The 17,020-nt window shown below is 55.1% G+C and overlaps 5 protein-coding genes across 5 annotated transcripts; 3 read left to right on the forward strand and 2 right to left on the reverse strand.

Moving 5' to 3' along the window:
• Nucleotides 1–21: 21 nt before the first annotated feature.
• On the reverse strand, nucleotides 22–5,669 carry tpcC (non-reducing polyketide synthase tpcC; the record flags this gene model as incomplete). The annotated part of the gene is made up of 5 exons (XM_025637789.1): nucleotides 5,278–5,669; nucleotides 4,922–5,222; nucleotides 3,740–4,852; nucleotides 1,317–3,680; nucleotides 22–1,239 (listed from the first exon to the last, which is right to left on the reverse strand). Exons 1-5 carry the CDS (start codon nucleotides 5,628–5,630, stop codon nucleotides 22–24), a joined length of 5,349 nt encoding a protein of 1,782 aa, XP_025495934.1. The 5' UTR covers nucleotides 5,631–5,669.
• Nucleotides 5,670–5,939: 270 nt separating this feature from the next.
• On the forward strand, nucleotides 5,940–7,159 carry tpcB (metallo-beta-lactamase type thioesterase tpcB). Its single transcript, XM_025634318.1, has 2 exons — nucleotides 5,940–6,177; nucleotides 6,262–7,159. Exons 1-2 carry the CDS (start codon nucleotides 6,013–6,015, stop codon nucleotides 7,057–7,059), a joined length of 963 nt encoding a protein of 320 aa, XP_025495935.1. The 5' UTR covers nucleotides 5,940–6,012; the 3' UTR covers nucleotides 7,060–7,159.
• A 245-nt stretch (nucleotides 7,160–7,404) lies between these two features.
• On the forward strand, nucleotides 7,405–9,366 carry tpcA (O-methyltransferase tpcA). Its single transcript, XM_025634319.1, has 4 exons — nucleotides 7,405–7,899; nucleotides 7,987–8,430; nucleotides 8,500–8,767; nucleotides 8,840–9,366. Exons 1-4 carry the CDS (start codon nucleotides 7,506–7,508, stop codon nucleotides 9,186–9,188), a joined length of 1,455 nt encoding a protein of 484 aa, XP_025495936.1. The 5' UTR covers nucleotides 7,405–7,505; the 3' UTR covers nucleotides 9,189–9,366.
• Nucleotides 9,367–9,601: 235 nt separating this feature from the next.
• On the reverse strand, nucleotides 9,602–10,759 carry BO82DRAFT_351059 (uncharacterized protein). Its single transcript, XM_025634320.1, has one exon. The coding sequence runs from the start codon at nucleotides 10,661–10,663 to the stop codon at nucleotides 9,743–9,745; it is 921 nt and encodes a 306-aa protein (XP_025495937.1). The 5' UTR covers nucleotides 10,664–10,759; the 3' UTR covers nucleotides 9,602–9,742.
• An 820-nt stretch (nucleotides 10,760–11,579) lies between these two features.
• BO82DRAFT_389360 (RHS repeat domain-containing protein) lies at nucleotides 11,580–16,754 on the forward strand (the record flags this gene model as incomplete). Its single annotated transcript, XM_025638446.1, has 1 exon — nucleotides 11,580–16,754. The coding sequence occupies one exon, from the start codon at nucleotides 11,580–11,582 to the stop codon at nucleotides 16,494–16,496; it is 4,917 nt and encodes a 1,638-aa protein (XP_025495938.1). The 3' UTR covers nucleotides 16,497–16,754.
• Nucleotides 16,755–17,020: the final 266 nt, after the last annotated feature.

Below are 17,020 nucleotides of genomic sequence, written 5' to 3' on the forward strand. Positions count from 1 at the left end.
AAGTCAGCTAGCCACGATGCTTCAGCTGTAGTACTCCAGTAGCCAGCTCTTCAAGTCGCCCACCGTCGGGTACTCGAGGAACAAGCTGCCGGAGACGGTCACCCCCAGCGTCTCCCGAAACTTCTCCGAAATCACTAAACTCATCAGACTATCGACACCTAAGCTGGCGAAGGAGGCGCTGTCCTTGAGATCACCAATTGCAAGACCGGCCTCCGCCGCCACCAGGGCCAGCGCTTTGGCAGCGGTACTGTTCGCGCTGAGATCCTCCGCTGGTTGGGCGTCTCGGTCCGTAGCTGGAGGTGCCTTGACCGGGTTGGTCGGAGCTACCTTGGATGGAGCTGGGGCGCTCGCTGGAGCTGGAGCGCTGGTCGGAGCTGGAGCGCTGGGCGGGGCATGCGAATCCTTTGCGGTTGCGTCGGAGGAGCGGGCGGAGAAGAAACGATTCAACAGGAGACGTGGATAGCGTCGAAACTTCATCCCCCCGACCATACCCACAATCGTCCCCTTGTGGAAGACGTAGACATCACCGAGGAAGATATTGGGGTCATCAGGAGTGGGAATCATCTTGACATACGAGCGGTATCGCTCACCGGCGACGAGCGGGGCGGCGAACCGCATGGAGCCCCATCCAGGCGTGACGGAGAAATGAGTCTGGGTGTCATGCGCGTCAGAGACGTTCATGATGAAGCCGGCCAGGTGGGCGACGCTGTCGATGAAATAAGGAGGCACCGTCCACACGCCCCCTTTCTCGCACGTCAGGGTGACCTCGGCGTAGGCTTCCAGCTCATGGAGCACGACCGACTGCATGCCGCGGTACTTGTCGGCGTAATCGACCAGGCTGCTGGCGAAGAGCCCGTAGGCCATGCGCCGCGTGAAGCGGTTGGCGACGCCCGCGTCGGCCAGCTGGTCGAGGGCCTGGATCCGCCCCTCCACGAAGTGCGTCACCGGCCGCCAGGAGGTCAGCCAGGCGCTTGCCGCTTCGTAGTAGACGGTGGCGCTCGCGAAGGGATCCTCCACCCGGCCCTGGACGACGTTATGCCATTGCAGCTGCGCCTGGCCGGACCGGATGTCCGCCGTGCTCACCGATACCCGGATAAGCTGCGGCCCCTGGTTGTTCTCCTGCGCCACCAGCCCCTGCAGGACTTCCAGGTTGGCGATGTTCATGTGCGGCTCGCCGTCAGGGATGAGCTTGTGGTAGAGATATTCCCCCAAGGTGAACGCGATGTCGGCGTGAATCGACTAAAGATCATGGAGTCAGTAGGCTGGCGGGTGTGTGCGCGAGAGCGAGCAAACAACATCATCATGTGCAAACTTACCGAGGTGACCACACCTCGTCCGTTCATTTTGTGGCCATGGGCTGCGGCCAGGAAGTCTGGCTGCATCAGATCCGACTGCATGACCACTGAGCCTGCATTGCCGTCGAAATGCTCCTCGATGACCTGTTGGACGGTGGACGTCTTCAGGCTCGCGGGTACCGCTGCAGGGGCACTGGTCTCGGAGCCGGGCTCCTCGTAGAAGGTGTTTCCCTTCGTGAGCGCCCACCGCCCGGTGTACTGGATCCAGTAGTTCTTATTGTTCCAGCTGTAGGTTGGGAGATCCAACAGCCGCAGGGCGCGTTCGAAGGGCTGGTGGAAGGCATTCCAGTCGACCGCGACCCCGGCGCAGTGGAGCGCCCCGAGGCTATTCGTAAGCGTTTTCCAGTTATCTTCCCCGCGGCGCATCGATGGCACAGCGGCCCCAATCGATGGGAGGGAGGATCGGACAAATCCAACGCAGACCGGATGCGGGCCGATTTCGACCCAGACGGTGGTCTCGTCCACGGTGCCGATGCGCTGCGCCGTCTCCAGGGCGGCGACGAAGTTCACGCAGTCACGCGTGGCACGCTGCAGGTAGGCGCCGTTGATTGTCTTCTCATCGAAGACCGCCTTGCCCAGCAATGGCGAGATTACCGGGACGTTGGGTGGGTGGAAAACCACACCAGTGGCCGCGAGCGCCTCGAACTCGTCGAGGATGGGATCCATCTGCGGGGAGTGAAAGGCAAAAGCCACCTCGAGGACAATGCACTTGCATCGCTCTGCCTCCAGCAGCTTGGCCACCGCCGCTATCTCCTCGCGTGTCCCGCTGAGGACGGTGTCTTCGGGGCCGTTCAGGCAGGCGATCTCGTACGGCAGAGCGCCCGCGATGCGCTCGATCTGCGCCAGCGGTGCGCGAACCGCCATCATCTGATGGCTCCCGCGCTGGCATTTGTCCTGCAGCAGGCACGCACGCCTTCCCACCAGGAAGATCGCGTCGCTGGCAGATAGAACCCCCGCCACGTGGAGGGCCGCATACTCCCCGAGACTATGTCCCACCACCACGTCCGGCTGAACGCCTAAGGAGGCCCAATATTTGGCGAGGGCGATCTCCATACAGACTAAGGCCAGCTGCGTGACGACAGGCGGGTGCTCATAGTCCTGGGGGTGGGATCCATCTAGGGCAGGGACGATAGAGGGAAACCCTTGTCCCCGGACGATGCCGTCGAGATGGAGGATCTGGGAGCGGAAGTATGGGGAGTCCGCGAAGAGCTGGAGGTTGCACGAACGGTACGACGCTCCCTGCCCAGTAAAGGCAAAGGCAATAGGGGGTGGGCCGGTGGCGGGGACCGGCTGAAGGGTGTCGACCGATTCCAGGTGGGCAGACAGCTGCGTCTGCAGGTGCGCGACATCCGACGTCGGGACTACGACGCGGTGATTGTGGTGATATCGACGCGCCGTGGTCGTGTAGGCCAGGTCGCCCAGGACAAGGTCCTCCTGGTGAGCTTCCACGAAGCCCAGGAGCCGCTCGAGATTCCCGCGTAGGGAGACCTTGCTCTTGGCTGAGACGGCCACCAAGTGGGTGCCACGAGGGTCCGTCACCCCAGCCGGCTTGGGGCGAAGCGGGCCCTCCTCGACGACCAACGTGGAGTTCCCCCCGGCCGCGCTGAAGTTGTTGACCATCGCGATGCGCTTTTTGCCCGGGATGCGGGGCCAGGGCTGCTTGTCGTACGGAATGCGCAAGCCGCGCTCCTCCAGATCCTTGGGAAATGCCGGGTTGATGCTGTGCTTGATGCCCACATGGGGCGGGATAGCCTCTTTCTGGAACATCAGAAGCACCTTTAACAATGCGGTGACCCCTGCCACCGCCTCCCCATGGCCAACATTGGCCTTGACGGCCCCAATGAAGAGCGGCTGCGTGGGCGACCGCCGCTTTGCGCGCGGGACGAAGACGTCACTGACCGACTTCATCTCCTCCGCGTCGCCAGCTTGCGTCCCAGTTCCGTGCATCTCGACGTAGCTGACGTCCAGCGGATCAATCCCCGCACTGCGGAGGACCTGTCGGCTCAGGAAGGACTGCGCGCCTGCGTGGGGATGGGTGATAGAGACCGCTTCCGCCGAATGATTCGTTGCAGCCCCAAGAACAACCCCGAGAATATTATCATTGTCGGCTTCCGCGTCCTCCAGACGCTTCATCACAATAGAGCCTATTCCATCCGCGCGGCAATACCCATCAGCCTCGCAGTCCCATGTCTTACAAGCATTGGGAGTCTTGGTCAGGAAGTGACCATGACTGAGGCCGGCAAAGGCGTCCGAATTGGTCAGCACGTTCATTCCTCCGGCCACCACGGTGTCGGTGTCACCGTTCCAGAGCGCGGTACACGCTGCCTATGAAAAGAGGGGTTAGTCCGGCAGAGCACAACAGTAGGGGAGGAATCTAGACGGACCTGAATGGTGGCCAAGCTGGAGGAGCAGGCGGTATCGATGCTAAAGCTGGGTCCCCACAGTTTGAAAAAGTAATTAATGCGGCCCGGCCCAAAGGCCCGACAGCCGCCAGGGATGAAGTACGTGCTGATCTCCTGCGCCGAGTTGACCTCGCGGTAATCATCACTGGCTTGCCCGTAGAACGTGCTCATCCGGTGCTTGTTGGACGAGGCGGTCCGGTTGGACACGTATCCGGCACGTTCGAGGGCTTCATAGGCCGTGACAATTGCGAGACGCTGCATGGGGTCGGTCTGTTGAGCCTCCCGCGGCGACATATTAAAGAAGGGGGCATCGAAGAGGCCGGGCTCATCGATAAAACAGCCATAGGAAGTGTGGCTGGTGTTGACCCGTTTTCCAGTAGGATCGCAATGGCTGTCGACGTCGAACCGGTCCGGAGGGATTTTCCGATGGACGTCCAGCCCTTGCTCGAGGAGCTCCCAGAATTTCTCCGAGTCCACCGCGCCGCCGGGCATGCGACATGACATGCCGACAATGGCGATTTTGGATTGAGCGCATCCCCGTGGCGCGGATTCCTCCTCATCGACCCTCTTCGTCGCCCACGGCTCCAGGTCCTGCAAGGACACCTCAACGCCCTCCAGGTCGGCAGTTCGCAAGGCTGCCATGAGGTCGTGGACCGGGAGTGAATTGCGGATCACCGTCACTTGGACCTCGGGTAGAGAGACCAGCTTCGCGCGCTCCACGAGCCCCCGGATGACATTGTCCCACTCGATGGGCTGGGTCAGGATTTCAGCAATGACGTGTTCGAAAAGCTCCGTCGCCGTGGCGGCGGTAGGATAGGGCTCCCCCCGACTGGTCGAGAGCACGGGGTACCTCGAGATATAGCATGGGTTCAAAGCGGCCAGGGCCGGGACCTGGACCACTGCTCGGGCATGCTGCAAGCTGTAGATGTGCTTTGCGTGGCACAGCCCTCCATACACGGGCAGTGTGATAAAGGTGCGGTCTCGAAAGAAATCGGACATACGGAAGAGGCGCTTGAGTCGAGCCGGGGGCCCACTGACTGTCACTGAGGTTCGACTGATCGCGCTGACGAAGACTCGACTGGCCTCCGGGGTGTTCTAAGCGCTGGTTGTTAGCTGGTCGTATCTTCGACCGGGCAGCATAGTTCCCATCTCGGTGGTACCCACTTCACGCAGATGAATCATTTGCAGCTCCTCATTCACTTCATGGGGAGCGACATTGGGTATCACATAGGCCCAGGGGTCTGGATCCCCTGTCACGTCCGTGGGTTGGAGGTTTTGCGAGACGTCCGAAACCAGCATTCCCAGACGGAAGGCGATACGGACGACTGCAGCCCCGGCCACGGGGAGATCTGCCAGCGTAGGGGAGAGCGACACCGCCATCGACACCAACAGACCCAGTCCCAGGCCCGTGAGATAGGTATGGGCGGCTTCAAAGCTGTATTCGGCGGGCGCGGCTTCGTAGTACCTAGATGGGATGCATTACCGACCTGGCCGTCTCAGAGGAGGCCGTCTCAACTTACCCAATAAACGTTGCCAGCTGGATTGTACAGAGCAGGACGCCCTCGATCGACCCACCGAGCGGGCCCTTGCACAGCTCCGGCTGCTCCGCTAGATGGAGAACGCTCTCAAACGGGGGGATCGGGGCCTTCTGCCCGGGGCGCAGCTGTCGAATCTCATCGCGAACCGCCCAAGTGCTTTCCTCGATGAACCGGGCCAACTGCGGGTGCCGTCGGTCTTTGCTCAAGCTGTGCAAGCGCTGAGAGAGCTTCGGGAGACTATCACGATTCAGCTCGTTGCCGAAATAGACGACCTTCATCCCCTTCTCGGCCGTGAAGGAATCTTCAGACGACGGAGTAAAGTCGGCTGGCCTCATTGCAGGTGTTGGTTCCGTCTAGTGAAAAAGCTGTTCGTGCAGCTGTGTAGAACCAGGGAGAACCTTGGCGGACAGGGGGCATGTCTATATGCCCCGGAGACACGTTCCCCTTTCCCCCCCAAAAACCACCACTAACCAGGAATTAGGGTTACACTTTTGTGCTCGGGGGTCAGAAGGGCTGCTCGGTGGATTGCGTGTTGCATCGGGCGGGTCGGTCGAATCCACCCGCCTCCGATTAGGCCGAGACCGACAACAGGACAGTAAGAACGGTAAGACCAACGCGAACCCTCATCTCTCATCCCCTTTGGAAGCGTCGACTCGCTTTTGTTTGAGTTTCCGTGCTCTCCTTGTGCAGCAGCTTACGTCCATCGCAGCTGGAGTCATGGCAGATGCAAAACGAGGTGGCTATCGACAGATCAACAAAGCTCTCAACATATGTGCCTGGGAAGGGTATCTAGATGACCAACATGCACGGCTGCCCATTTTTCCGGACGTTGAGCAAATCAGCCCTCGTGTGTTGCGTGTTCTAGGCCAGAATGCAGGCAAGGTACGCTGAACGTGCTGGGTGGCTTCTCCCCCCTTCCCCTCCCCCGTACAGTAGTTGTTGGCTGATGATGCCTTTCGCTGCCAGTTCACGCTACAAGGGACCAATACCTACATCGTGGGCACCGGTCATCGACGTCTGATTATCGATACGGGCCAGGGAATTCCCGAGTGGGCGGACCTGATCTCGTCGACCTTGGCCGATGCGGGGATCGAGCTGTCACACGTCCTGCTCACCCACTGGCACGGCGACCACACCGGGGGCGTCCCGGATCTCCTTCGCTTATACCCTGCCCTGGCCGATTCGATCTACAAGCATACCCCGGGCAAGGATCAGCAGCCGATCCGCGACGGGCAGGTCTTCCAGGTCGACGGGGCCACGGTCCGCGCCCTGCACTCGCCCGGTCACTCGCACGACCACATGTGTTTCATTCTCGAAGAAGAGAACGCCATGTTCACCGGGGACAACGTCCTCGGCCACGGGAGCAGCGCCGTGGAGATTCTCAGCACCTGGATGTCCTCGCTCCGGGTGATGCAGTCCCTGCAGTGCGCGGTGGGCTATCCGGCTCACGGCACGGTCATCCCCGACCTACCAGCCAAGCTCGCCCTGGAGCTCAGCCAGAAGGCTCGGCGAGAAGATCGCGTCGTCGACACATTGCAGCGGATGAAGCACGAGCGTCAACCCGATCGAGTTCGTGGCAAAGTCAGTGTCACCATCCCTGAACTCGTGACGGCGATGCATGGAACGGGCCTGGATGAGCAGGTGCGAGCTCAGGCTGTGGAACCATTTGTAGATGAGGTACTACGGAAGTTGGCGCAAGATGATCGTGTAGCTTTCGAGGTCCGAGGAGGCCAGAAAAAGTGGTTTGCGATAGAATCCGCATGAATGTGAATTTCGTCCGATGCTAAACACTATCTAACTTCTATTAAGCTTGTACAATACCCGCTAAGCGTAGCCTTGCACCCTGAAGTTGGACGCTGTTAGATAGACCCGGCAATGGACGTACGTACAATGAGATTGAATTGTTCTGATGACGTATAACACCGCGCCCATGAAACGCCCGCTACGGTTGCAATCCTTTTGGAGTGGTCTAGATTCTGGATCAGTTCCACTTAGTCGGGGGAGCTCGGGGGGTTTGCTCACCTGGATGGATCGGGGAGAAAGTAGGGTTACAACTGAGCCGCCGGAGCCCAAGCCACTTCTACCCGACTCCATCCCGACTACAATGTACGAGAACACAAATAAGTACATTGAATGCGGCGGCTGGCAGAGACATAGGAAACAAATCTTGACTAGCCCGCGTAACAGGACAAGCGACCTCAGCAGGCAGGATGGAACGACCACCCAAGTCTCTCTGTGACGCGGCCCAACTCCTCCAGACCGCCAACATTATCTCCAGCACTGTCCATACCATTATCGCGGAGTGGTCGGCCGAGGTAGAGGCATCGAAGGACTCTTCTCCTCGTCAGAACGATGCTCCGAATCTGCCCAGCTGGGAGCTCTTCAATGCGCAACGGACCATTTTAGCCGCCGTCGGCAAGCTGACCGAGCTCGTGGCTGATCCCAGTGCGAGGATCCTGGAGGTTGCCACGCAGTTTCAGGAATCCCGCGCCATGTATATTGCCGCTGAGCGTCGCATCCCCGATATCCTGGCCGCCGGCGAGGAGGGCGGGGTTCACGTCGACCAGATCAGCCGGGAGGCTAAAATTGAGCCGAGGAAACTTTGTAAGTCTCTGCTCTGCTTGGCTCGGGGCATCCGATCTGCCCGGAGGATGTGAGACTAAACTGACCCCCCCCGGCGCCTGCTGTCAGCTCGTATCCTAAGGTATCTGTGTTCGAGTGGTGTTTTCCAGCAGACCGGACGGGACCGGTTTGCCAACAATGGGATTTCTGCCGCCTTGGTGGCGAATGAGTCCCTGCGGGCTTATGTGCAGCTCGTGAACAGCGAGGGCTTCACGGCTTCCGATCGCCTCCCCCATACACTTTTAGATCCCGAAACTGGTCCCTCTTACGATGTGGCCCAGACGGCGTGGCAGAGTGCCGTCGACACCAAGAAGACCCGGTGGGAGTGGATCGAGGAGCGCGTGCCCCCCGAGAAGTTGCTGGAGACTGGCGGCCATTATCCGGGCATTCCAAGTCTGGTCCTCGGGCTCCCTGCCCCGGACGAGGACGGGCTGGTCGGGAGACCCGAGCTGGAGATCATGGGCCTGTCCATGGTGGGTGGTGGGCGAGTTTTCGGCACAGCTCATGTTTACGGTGAGGATTCTTCCTGCTGCTCCATCTCTCGTGCTACCGGCTAACGGCTTCGTTCTACCCACGGCTTAGATTTCCCCTGGGCCTCCTTGGGCGAGGCCTTGGTAGTGGATGTCGGAGGAGGCGTCGGTGGCTTCCCCCTCCAGCTGAGCAAGGTCTACCCCAAGCTGCAGTTCATTGTCCAGGATCGAGGTCCCGTCATCAAGCAAGGGCGCGATAAGATCTGGTCCCGGCAGAACCCCGACGCCCTGCAGAGTGGACGAGTCCAGTTCGTGGAGCACAGTTTCTTCGAGCCCAACCCCGCGGTGGGGGCTGACGTTTACTTCTTGCGATATGTCCTGTATGAAACCGGGGCATCCAGCCCACCAGCCCGTTAATCCGAACGGTGATTTGGCTAATCTTGTGCATGCAGTCATGACTGGTCTGACGACTATTGCGTGCGCATCCTGTCCAGCATCCGCAAGAGTATGGCGGCGCACTCTCGCCTCTTGATATGCGATCAAGTCATGAATACCACCGTCGGCGACCCCGACCTGGAGTCGGCGCCGCGGCCGTTACCCGCCAACTACGGTTATCACACGCGCTTTAGCCACAGCCGCGATATCACGATGATGTCGTGCATTAACGGGATCGAGCGGACTCCCGGGGAACTCAAGGCCCTGCTCCACTCTGCCGGGTTGAAATTGAAGAAGATCTGGGACTGTCGGAGCCCGGTGTCGCTGATCGAAGCGGTGCTACCCGAGGTCAATGGCTACCACTGAGTTTAAGATGTATGTGGACATGGAGATAACGCCGAGGTGGGATATGTCAATGATGCACCAGACATGAGGGGGAATAGTAAATTGTAGTGAGCCCTACTTAATCTTCTTGCTAGGTATATGCTGCCTGTAATTACACTACCTATTACTATTATATCAAATATTAATATTAATATAGGATCAACTAGCTTTTCTCTAAGAATTCGACCAGGCTAGGATTGTACTTACACCGCACCAAAAACATATATAACAGAAGAGGTCGGGGTTCCCTGGTGGTCACCCACTGAATTGATGTCTTGGTATGATTTACCACTTCCTATCAGCTCTGCAACCTTCAACTTCCTGTAACAATATAAGACTACTACCTTCCCTCTCCCATTATCTGGCCATTGCTTGCACCCTAATATTACTAGGTTATATAATGTAAAGATATAAAAATACTATATAGCTGTAGCGAGTCCCTTTTATAACAATTAATAAACCAATTAACAAAATTTGTATGCTTTACTTCTTTGGCCCTTGATGGAAATACTCCAACATATAGCCTCTGGCTCAACCTAAGATGGATGTAGGTAAAGAGTGTTGTGATCGGAATAATAAGGATAGAATGGAGCCGAAGGGTTCCCACACTGGTCAAGGGCATAGTAAGGGTAGTCAAAAGTATATCCAGGGCGTTCATCATGGGTATTCCACATCATCATCCGAGTGAAGCAGCCGGCATTTGCTTCTTGATTGACGGTAATTTGGGTATGTTTCCCTCTAGTTCCAACGTCCACTTGACTCCTGGGCCCAACCTGCCACATGAAGAAGATGGTGCGATCTTCAGGCCGGTTCCAAAATGCTATTGACCTTTTTAAGTAGGGATCGGATCCGTAATAGGTAGGACCGTTTAGGCATCGGACCTGCCGGTTTCTGATGGTTAGATAATAATTGTCTTGATCATAGCTACTGCCATTCGCCGTGTCTGTGTCTTGCCGCAGGGTTAAATCGGCAAAGCTGATCGTCGGTGGAGCGACGCCGGTGAGGACCACGCTCGAGTCGAACGCACCGACTCCGTTGGTACTGATCGTGTTACCGTCAGGCTGCTTGATTTGGGCGCCGATAATTTTCGATTCGACTCTATTGGTGGAAACCCAGTAATCCTTTTTGTCGAACCCTGCCTTCGGCGCCTGAGTCGCGTTCTGGGGGCTGCTTTCCACCGACATTGAGTTGTCGAGGTTATGATCAAATTCATTTTCCGAGTCTTTGTATCGCCACGCACCGCCCAATTCCTGGGTCTGGCCATTGAGGTCAAGAAGTACAATCGAATCCAGTTCCGTCTTTGTGAGGGAGTAGGGCTGCCCAGTTGTGGGATCGATAGCTTTCACCATTACCATAACAAGCACCTGCATATTGTTATTGGCGTAGAGAGTGTCTTTTGTATTATTCGACGTGCTGGTACAGACCTGAAAATCGCTGACCTCCCATTTTATAGTCATTCTTTCGGACGATTGGATCTCGAATAGGCGATGGAAAGAGGGGAAATGTATGATTGTGCAAACTATCCAAAGGTGGCCGTCCTGGAGGACTTCATGTACATATCTATATCATATTTGCAGCCTTTGGGGGCGGCGGGCATTATACTGTATGATTACCTTCCAGTCACTGATGCAATCATTTACTCCGCAGTGACGCTGTTCTTGCATATTGATTATGACATAGATTCCAGACTCGGTTCGTTGTTTGGTTCTACTCTGTAGACTGATATCTTTGTCCGTTTTCAGCGTGGTGGTGTATCTCGCAGGTTGTGTGATGTCAGTACAGAACATGAAACCTGATTTTTCTCAATAGGAAAACAGAAAAGAAAAAGTTGCTGTTATCTGCACCATCACTACTATTTGACTTCTTTTTCGTTTTCTTTTTTTTTTTTTTTTTTTTTTTTTTTTTTTTTTGTTTTCACTTTTTTGCTTTCAACCTTTTAGAGTTTAGTTGTATCATTAGGCTTTGTGACAAGATCTTATATCAGGATGACAATCCTTTCATCCCGATGGTTCCGCTTCCCGAGAGTAACATCCGTTCAAGCACAGGGCGACTGGGTCTCAGCTATTTGAAAGCAGCAGCTTTGAGAGAAGGGAAATGTTGTCAACAACTAGGTATCTGGAGCAGATTGGGATATCCGGGCCACCCTTACATAGTATAGTCATCATACGCAGAAAACTCAATTCGGGTGAACTGATCATCTGACTTATATAATCTTGTAAGAACATAATTTACCTAGTTAGTTAACTAGCTAACGTATAAGATTTACAATCAGCCACAATAAGGTCGCCTCGAGTGGGCTGCTCGTCTGCCTTTGCTATCTATCTTACCTTTACGACGAAAAATCTAGTTACTCAAGGAAATAGACAGTTTGCTATGTCGTCCGATTCAAGTGATATCTACTCCCAAAGTTTTAACTTCCAAAGCTTTCTACAAAATGGTGTTGATCCTCGTACTGGACAATACACGGCCAGTATTGGGCTTTATGATGCGCCCTATAATACTCGCAACTGCCCATCATTCAAGCTATCCTTGACCTACAATCCGCTTAATACAAATGACGTCGGGTTGGGCACTGGCTGGTCCCTTAATCTACCCTCCTACAACCATCGCCAAAGCAAGACTTTGACGCTCTCAACGGGCGAAAGCTTCCAAGCCACTGAAACAACCAGCGCTTTTTCCATCCAGGACCAAAAGCTCAAAAGCTTCCAGGCAAAAAGAACGGGATCCGCAGCAGGGTCTACTTATGAGGTCGCCTACAAATCAGGACAGGTGGAGATTCTCTCTGGTTTCAACAATACCTACAACCAATCTGTTCCAATCACGATTTATGGCCCAAACAGTCGCTCGCTTGCTCTGGATTGGATCCGCAACGGTGAACAGCCGCGATTGAGCAAGATACGAGATGGTGACGATGACCTGCTGGATATCCAGTATTCCAATTCCAATGTGACCATCACTAAGGCTCCTGGAACTGCAGAGGCCAGCACCTTCACGCTTGTTCGGCGTAATGCGCAGTTAACCCAGGTCCAACTTCCACTCAACGATGGCACGCCCCCTTGGCAGCTCTCCTACAAGGTATTCAACAACGGAATCACCTGCATTTCCCAAGTGACAAGCCCTGCTGGCTTGGTCGAAGAGGTCAACTACCAGAAAGACGGTCACAAGCTGCCCGCAGGAGCGCCCAATGCAACAATCCCATACGTGATTTCTCATGTGGCGCGCCCATTTCGCCAGCAGCCGGCCATGAGAACAAGCTACAGCTATTCCTCATTCAACTTTCTAGGTTATGGGGGGGGCCGACAGTGGAGTGCTAGCGGGGATAACCTGTACCAGGTCCCCGCAGACTACCATTATACGTCTACGGTGCAGGTTGAGGGTGGAACGACTACAAAACACACATACAACAAATTCCATCTCATCACCAAAATAGAGCAAAGGCTGAACACAAAGAAGACGACGCATGATCTCACGTACCATGCCACACCAAATACAGCATTTGACAATCAGCCTGCGCAATATCTGTTGCCGAAAACAGTAGCAATCACCTACGCGGATACAGTCACTGATTCCAGTCGTACCGAAACAACGACAACCGAGTTTGACGACTGGGGTAACCCAACAACAGAGATCAAACCTGACGGCCTGACGACGACCCGGACATATTACGCGGCAGGCGGAGAGGCAGACTGCCCGGCTGATCCGCTTGGATTTCAGCGATACCTGAAAACGGAAACAGTGACTCCGATAGCGACGTCTTTTCCTGCACCGACTAGAACCGAGAGGTTTACGTATTTGGAGCTCCGCACCTCGGACGATGCGACTGTACCGACATGCGTTCTGTCAAAAGGACGCGTCACCCTCAATGGAGACTCGCCGCTGACCCATGCGGAGTATACATATGTTGATCAGCCAGGCTCACGCGATCATGGACGCCTTCAACAAGAAAGAACTTGGCTATCATCAGAGCAAGCTGCTACGACCCAGACATATGCCTACGACTATCCCGACAACGGTACATTGAAAACCTCGCTCACTACGACCGGCAGTGACGGCGTCTCGGCCAAATTTGCGCTTGCCCATTCCTTGTCATCTGGCCTGATTACTGAGCAGACGGATGATGCTGGGGTCATGGATAGTTTCCAGTACGACCTGTTAGGCAGATTGATGAGATCCACAACGGCCGTCGGCTCTGCACAGGAAGCCGTCCGCTACAACAGTTATACCGTACCTGACGACAGCGATAAAGGCATGGTCCTGTCTGTAATTGATGCACAAGGTGTTCAAACACAGTTCATCTCCGATGGCTTGGAGAGAATCTGCCAGGTAAAGAGGCAGGACGATGATGGATCGTGGGACACATCCACTTCCACGTATTCTGGAACTCTTCGCTCAGTTCAGGAACGCAATTACAATTCTCTGGGTCAGAAGGTTGAACAAACTGAGGTTGACTGGCTGCGTACCAAAGAAGGTGATCCGACGGGATTACGAACGACAAAGAAACTAGAGTATGATGACTGGGGTCGAGTCTCAAAGACGAGAGACACTGGCACAGGCGTCGTGACGATTTCGGAGTCAGATCCTATCAATTTAAACCAAACAGAAGGGATCGAGGGGGAAGGCCAAACTATCACGCAGTTGAATCTGTCCGGCGTGCCTACTCAGATCCGGCTGCTGCGTCAAGATGGAACCGAGTACAGCAAGCTCAAATACACTTACGACGGTCTCGGACGACTGGTTGAAGAGCAGGATGCCATGGGTCGCAAGACCCAGTACAAGTCTGACTCCTTTGACCGAGTCACCACAACGTCTTGGGCGAGTGGCCGGGAGGTCCACGTTCAGTATACTACCCAAAGTGCCGCGGCGCTGCCTGCTTTGCTTCAGGTCAACGGCAGAAGTCTTGGTGAGCAGGCATTTGACGGTCTAGACCGCTTGACACAGCGAACACTCGGTGGACGCACCTTGAAGCAATCCTACCAGGGCAGCACACCAGAGCCGGTACAGGTCTCCACCAACAAAGGCGCCTTCAACCTTACATACGAACCGGGAATGCCCCACTTGATTTCAACAGATAGTGGCAAAGACAGGAATGAGACCTACAAATATGACCCCAAGACGGGGGTTGCAGTCCAGCTCCAATGCTCATCCGGTAACCTAGAGCGCCAACACTTCCCGTCAGGCCTGCTGAAGAGTGAAACACTAGACCTGAGCGATGGTACCACGTCATTTTCTACAAAGTCAGAGTACTCAATGGCTGGGAAGCTGCTTGAATATACCGACGTCCATGGAAAGGGATACCTAAACTCGTATGATGAGGCCGGTCGCCCGAGTTTGTTGACCGTGGGGTCCCTCACGGTCTCTTACACCTACGACAGCGCCAACCGTCTGTCAGAAGCTACAGTCAAAGATACAGCGCGTGACTCCAGTCTCACAACTCGCCTTACCTACGATGAGTTCGGTCGGGAGATCGAGCGGATAATTCTGCAAGGGAAGAAGCAGGTGTCTAGGCTGACCCAATCGTATGGCGAAACGAGTCTTATCGCCACGCGTAAATTAGAAGATGATAGTGGAGTGGAACGAGATGAATCGTTTGCTTACGACGAGCACAACCATTTGATCAAGTACGCTTGTGAGGGAAGCCAACTTTCAAAGGACGAAAATGGACATGAGATACAGACCCAGGAGTTCACCTTCGATGAGTTCGACAACATAACTTCTGTTGTAACTGGCTTCCAAGGTGGTAGTCAGAACACTGCAACCTATTCCTACAGTGAAAATGATCCGACACAGCTTAGCCAGATTGCAAACAGTCATCCTGACTTTCCGTCCCTGGTCCAATTGGCATATGATGCTAATGGATGTCTTACTCAAGATGAGAAAGGCCGTACCTTGGATTATGACAGCGGCGGTCGCCTGCTGTCAGTCAGAGACAGTGATGGCAATCTTGCAAGTGAATACAGCTATGATGCAGCTGGTAGACTGCTCTCTCAGTCAATTCCTGATCATCCAGATACCTATCTGTTCTACAGTCAAGATAAACTCATCAGTGTCAAGGCTGCCGATCGCCAAGTAAGCTATATCTCTGATGGCGATAGGTACTGGGGGCAAAGTACCCAGAACGGGGACGCTACCGAGGTCCAACTGTGGGGATCTGATGCTCATGGCTCTGTTCTGCAGTGGGTGGACACTGCCCAGCCCGACCAGCTTAATCCACAACAGTACACCCCCCATGGCTTCAGTGTGCCTGATGCATCCTCCTCGATTGGGTTCAATGGCCAGTGGCGGGATCCAGTCACTGGATGGTACCACTTGGGCAACGGGTATCGAGTCTATAACCCGGTTCTGAGGCGCTACCTTAGCCCCGATCCCGGCAGTCCCTTTGCCACGGGCGAGATTAACAGTTATGCTTACTGCCTGGGAGACCCGATCAATCGTGTCGACCCGAGCGGTCAGTGGAGCTTTTTTGGCCTTAACTTCAACTTCGGGTGGAAGGACCTCATCACTGGCATTTTCGGTTTGATTGCGAGCATTGCAGTTGGCGTTCTCACCGCTGGGGCAAGTGTCGCCATTCAGGTAGGCGTGGGAATTACAGTTGGAATGGTGACCAGTGCTGCAGCAGGAGCAGTAGGGGATTTAGCAGAGGGAAGAACGCCAACATGGAAATCGGTGGGGATCGACGCGCTCAGTGGGCTGATCGGCGGTGCTCTCGGGGAAGCGGGTGGTCGGGCCTTCTCTGCTGGGTTCAAATTTGTCGCCAGCTTCAAGAGTCTTATCGGTCGAGCTGGTTCATACACGGTCAACGAGGTGATGGAGACCGGTTTCAAGGCGGCTCTCAAGGAATCTGTCAAGGATGCCATTCCCGGGGAGATCGTGGGTCATATTACAGATGGGTTATATGGCGAGCCACTCTCCGACGCCCTGCAAGGCGAACAAGATTCGGATCCCCAGCAGTCCAAGAGCTTAACACCTGCGACCAGCTCGCCGTCTTCGAACAAGCCCTCCCAGAAGGGCCGGCAAGCTGTTACCAGAGAGGCGTCGCTGGCCAGAGACCCCCTCAGGCTTTCTCTCCGAGACGGCCAAGCCACCGTTCCTACTCATGGCCGTGATTCCGGCAAAGGTGCAGACAAATCAATTCCCAGCATCTTGAACCGCCAGCTCAAATGCACCTTTGGGCCTGTTGGTGCATCGCAGGGAAAACGGCAGACCACAGGGAGTGGTGCCCTTGAGGCTTTGGAAAAGAAGAGACAGGCGTGTGCGTTTGTGAGAAGCCAGATTCGAAGGCAAGGTGCTTAATGACAGTTGTGATAAGAAAATATCACGGGTGCAGGCATGATGACTGGTCTCGCCTCTTGCGTGCTTATGAGATCGTCACGGTGCGGCCGGGCAGTGTGTTGACAGGAAATCATCCGGTAAGGTTGGGGTCTGAATCAGAAGGTGGTGGTGAAAGGGGGAAGATGTGGGTGGATGAGAAGGTTACCTTCGCGAGTTGGTAGTGTTGTATCTGTGTAGTATATCCGGTTAGGAGGTTCGTTGAAAGATATTTCATAAAATCACTTGAATTTGCCAGAAGGTCTCCAGCTTTTGCGAAGGCTATAGTAACCAGTTCCTCTACATCCCACGGTAGAGTCAAGTCTGAAATCAAAATCCATTCCACTATACCAACCAAGACGGTGATGGATCACTCGCCATGGTAGACGAAGAATCTCCTTAGCTCGCCTTTCGAGGGCACTCAGTGATGTGTCATGGACGGATGTTAATCCAGCAATTGCCATGAATCGGCAGACTGCACCAGAGTGGTCGGTTCCTGGACAAGCTGC

Source organism: Aspergillus uvarum (genome assembly GCF_003184745.1).
Source record: "Aspergillus uvarum CBS 121591 unplaced genomic scaffold BO82scaffold_6, whole genome shotgun sequence".
Taxonomy (NCBI): Eukaryota; Fungi; Ascomycota; class Eurotiomycetes; order Eurotiales; family Aspergillaceae; genus Aspergillus; species Aspergillus uvarum.

Bases quoted from the DNA above. Each gene is read 5' to 3' on its own strand.
- tpcB (XM_025634318.1), top strand. From the start codon at position 6,013: ATGGCAGATGCAAAACGAGGTGGCTATCGACAGATCAACAAAGCTCTC. The intron at 6,178-6,261 runs GTACGCTGAACG...TTTCGCTGCCAG, and splicing joins TAGGCCAGAATGCAGGCAAG to TTCACGCTACAAGGGACCAA.
- tpcA (XM_025634319.1), top strand. From the start codon at position 7,506: ATGGAACGACCACCCAAGTCTCTCTGTGACGCGGCCCAACTCCTCCAG. The intron at 7,900-7,986 runs GTAAGTCTCTGC...GCCTGCTGTCAG, and splicing joins AATTGAGCCGAGGAAACTTT to CTCGTATCCTAAGGTATCTG. The intron at 8,431-8,499 runs GTGAGGATTCTT...CCCACGGCTTAG, and splicing joins CGGCACAGCTCATGTTTACG to ATTTCCCCTGGGCCTCCTTG.
- BO82DRAFT_351059 (XM_025634320.1), bottom strand. From the start codon at position 10,663: ATGACTATAAAATGGGAGGTCAGCGATTTTCAGGTCTGTACCAGCACG.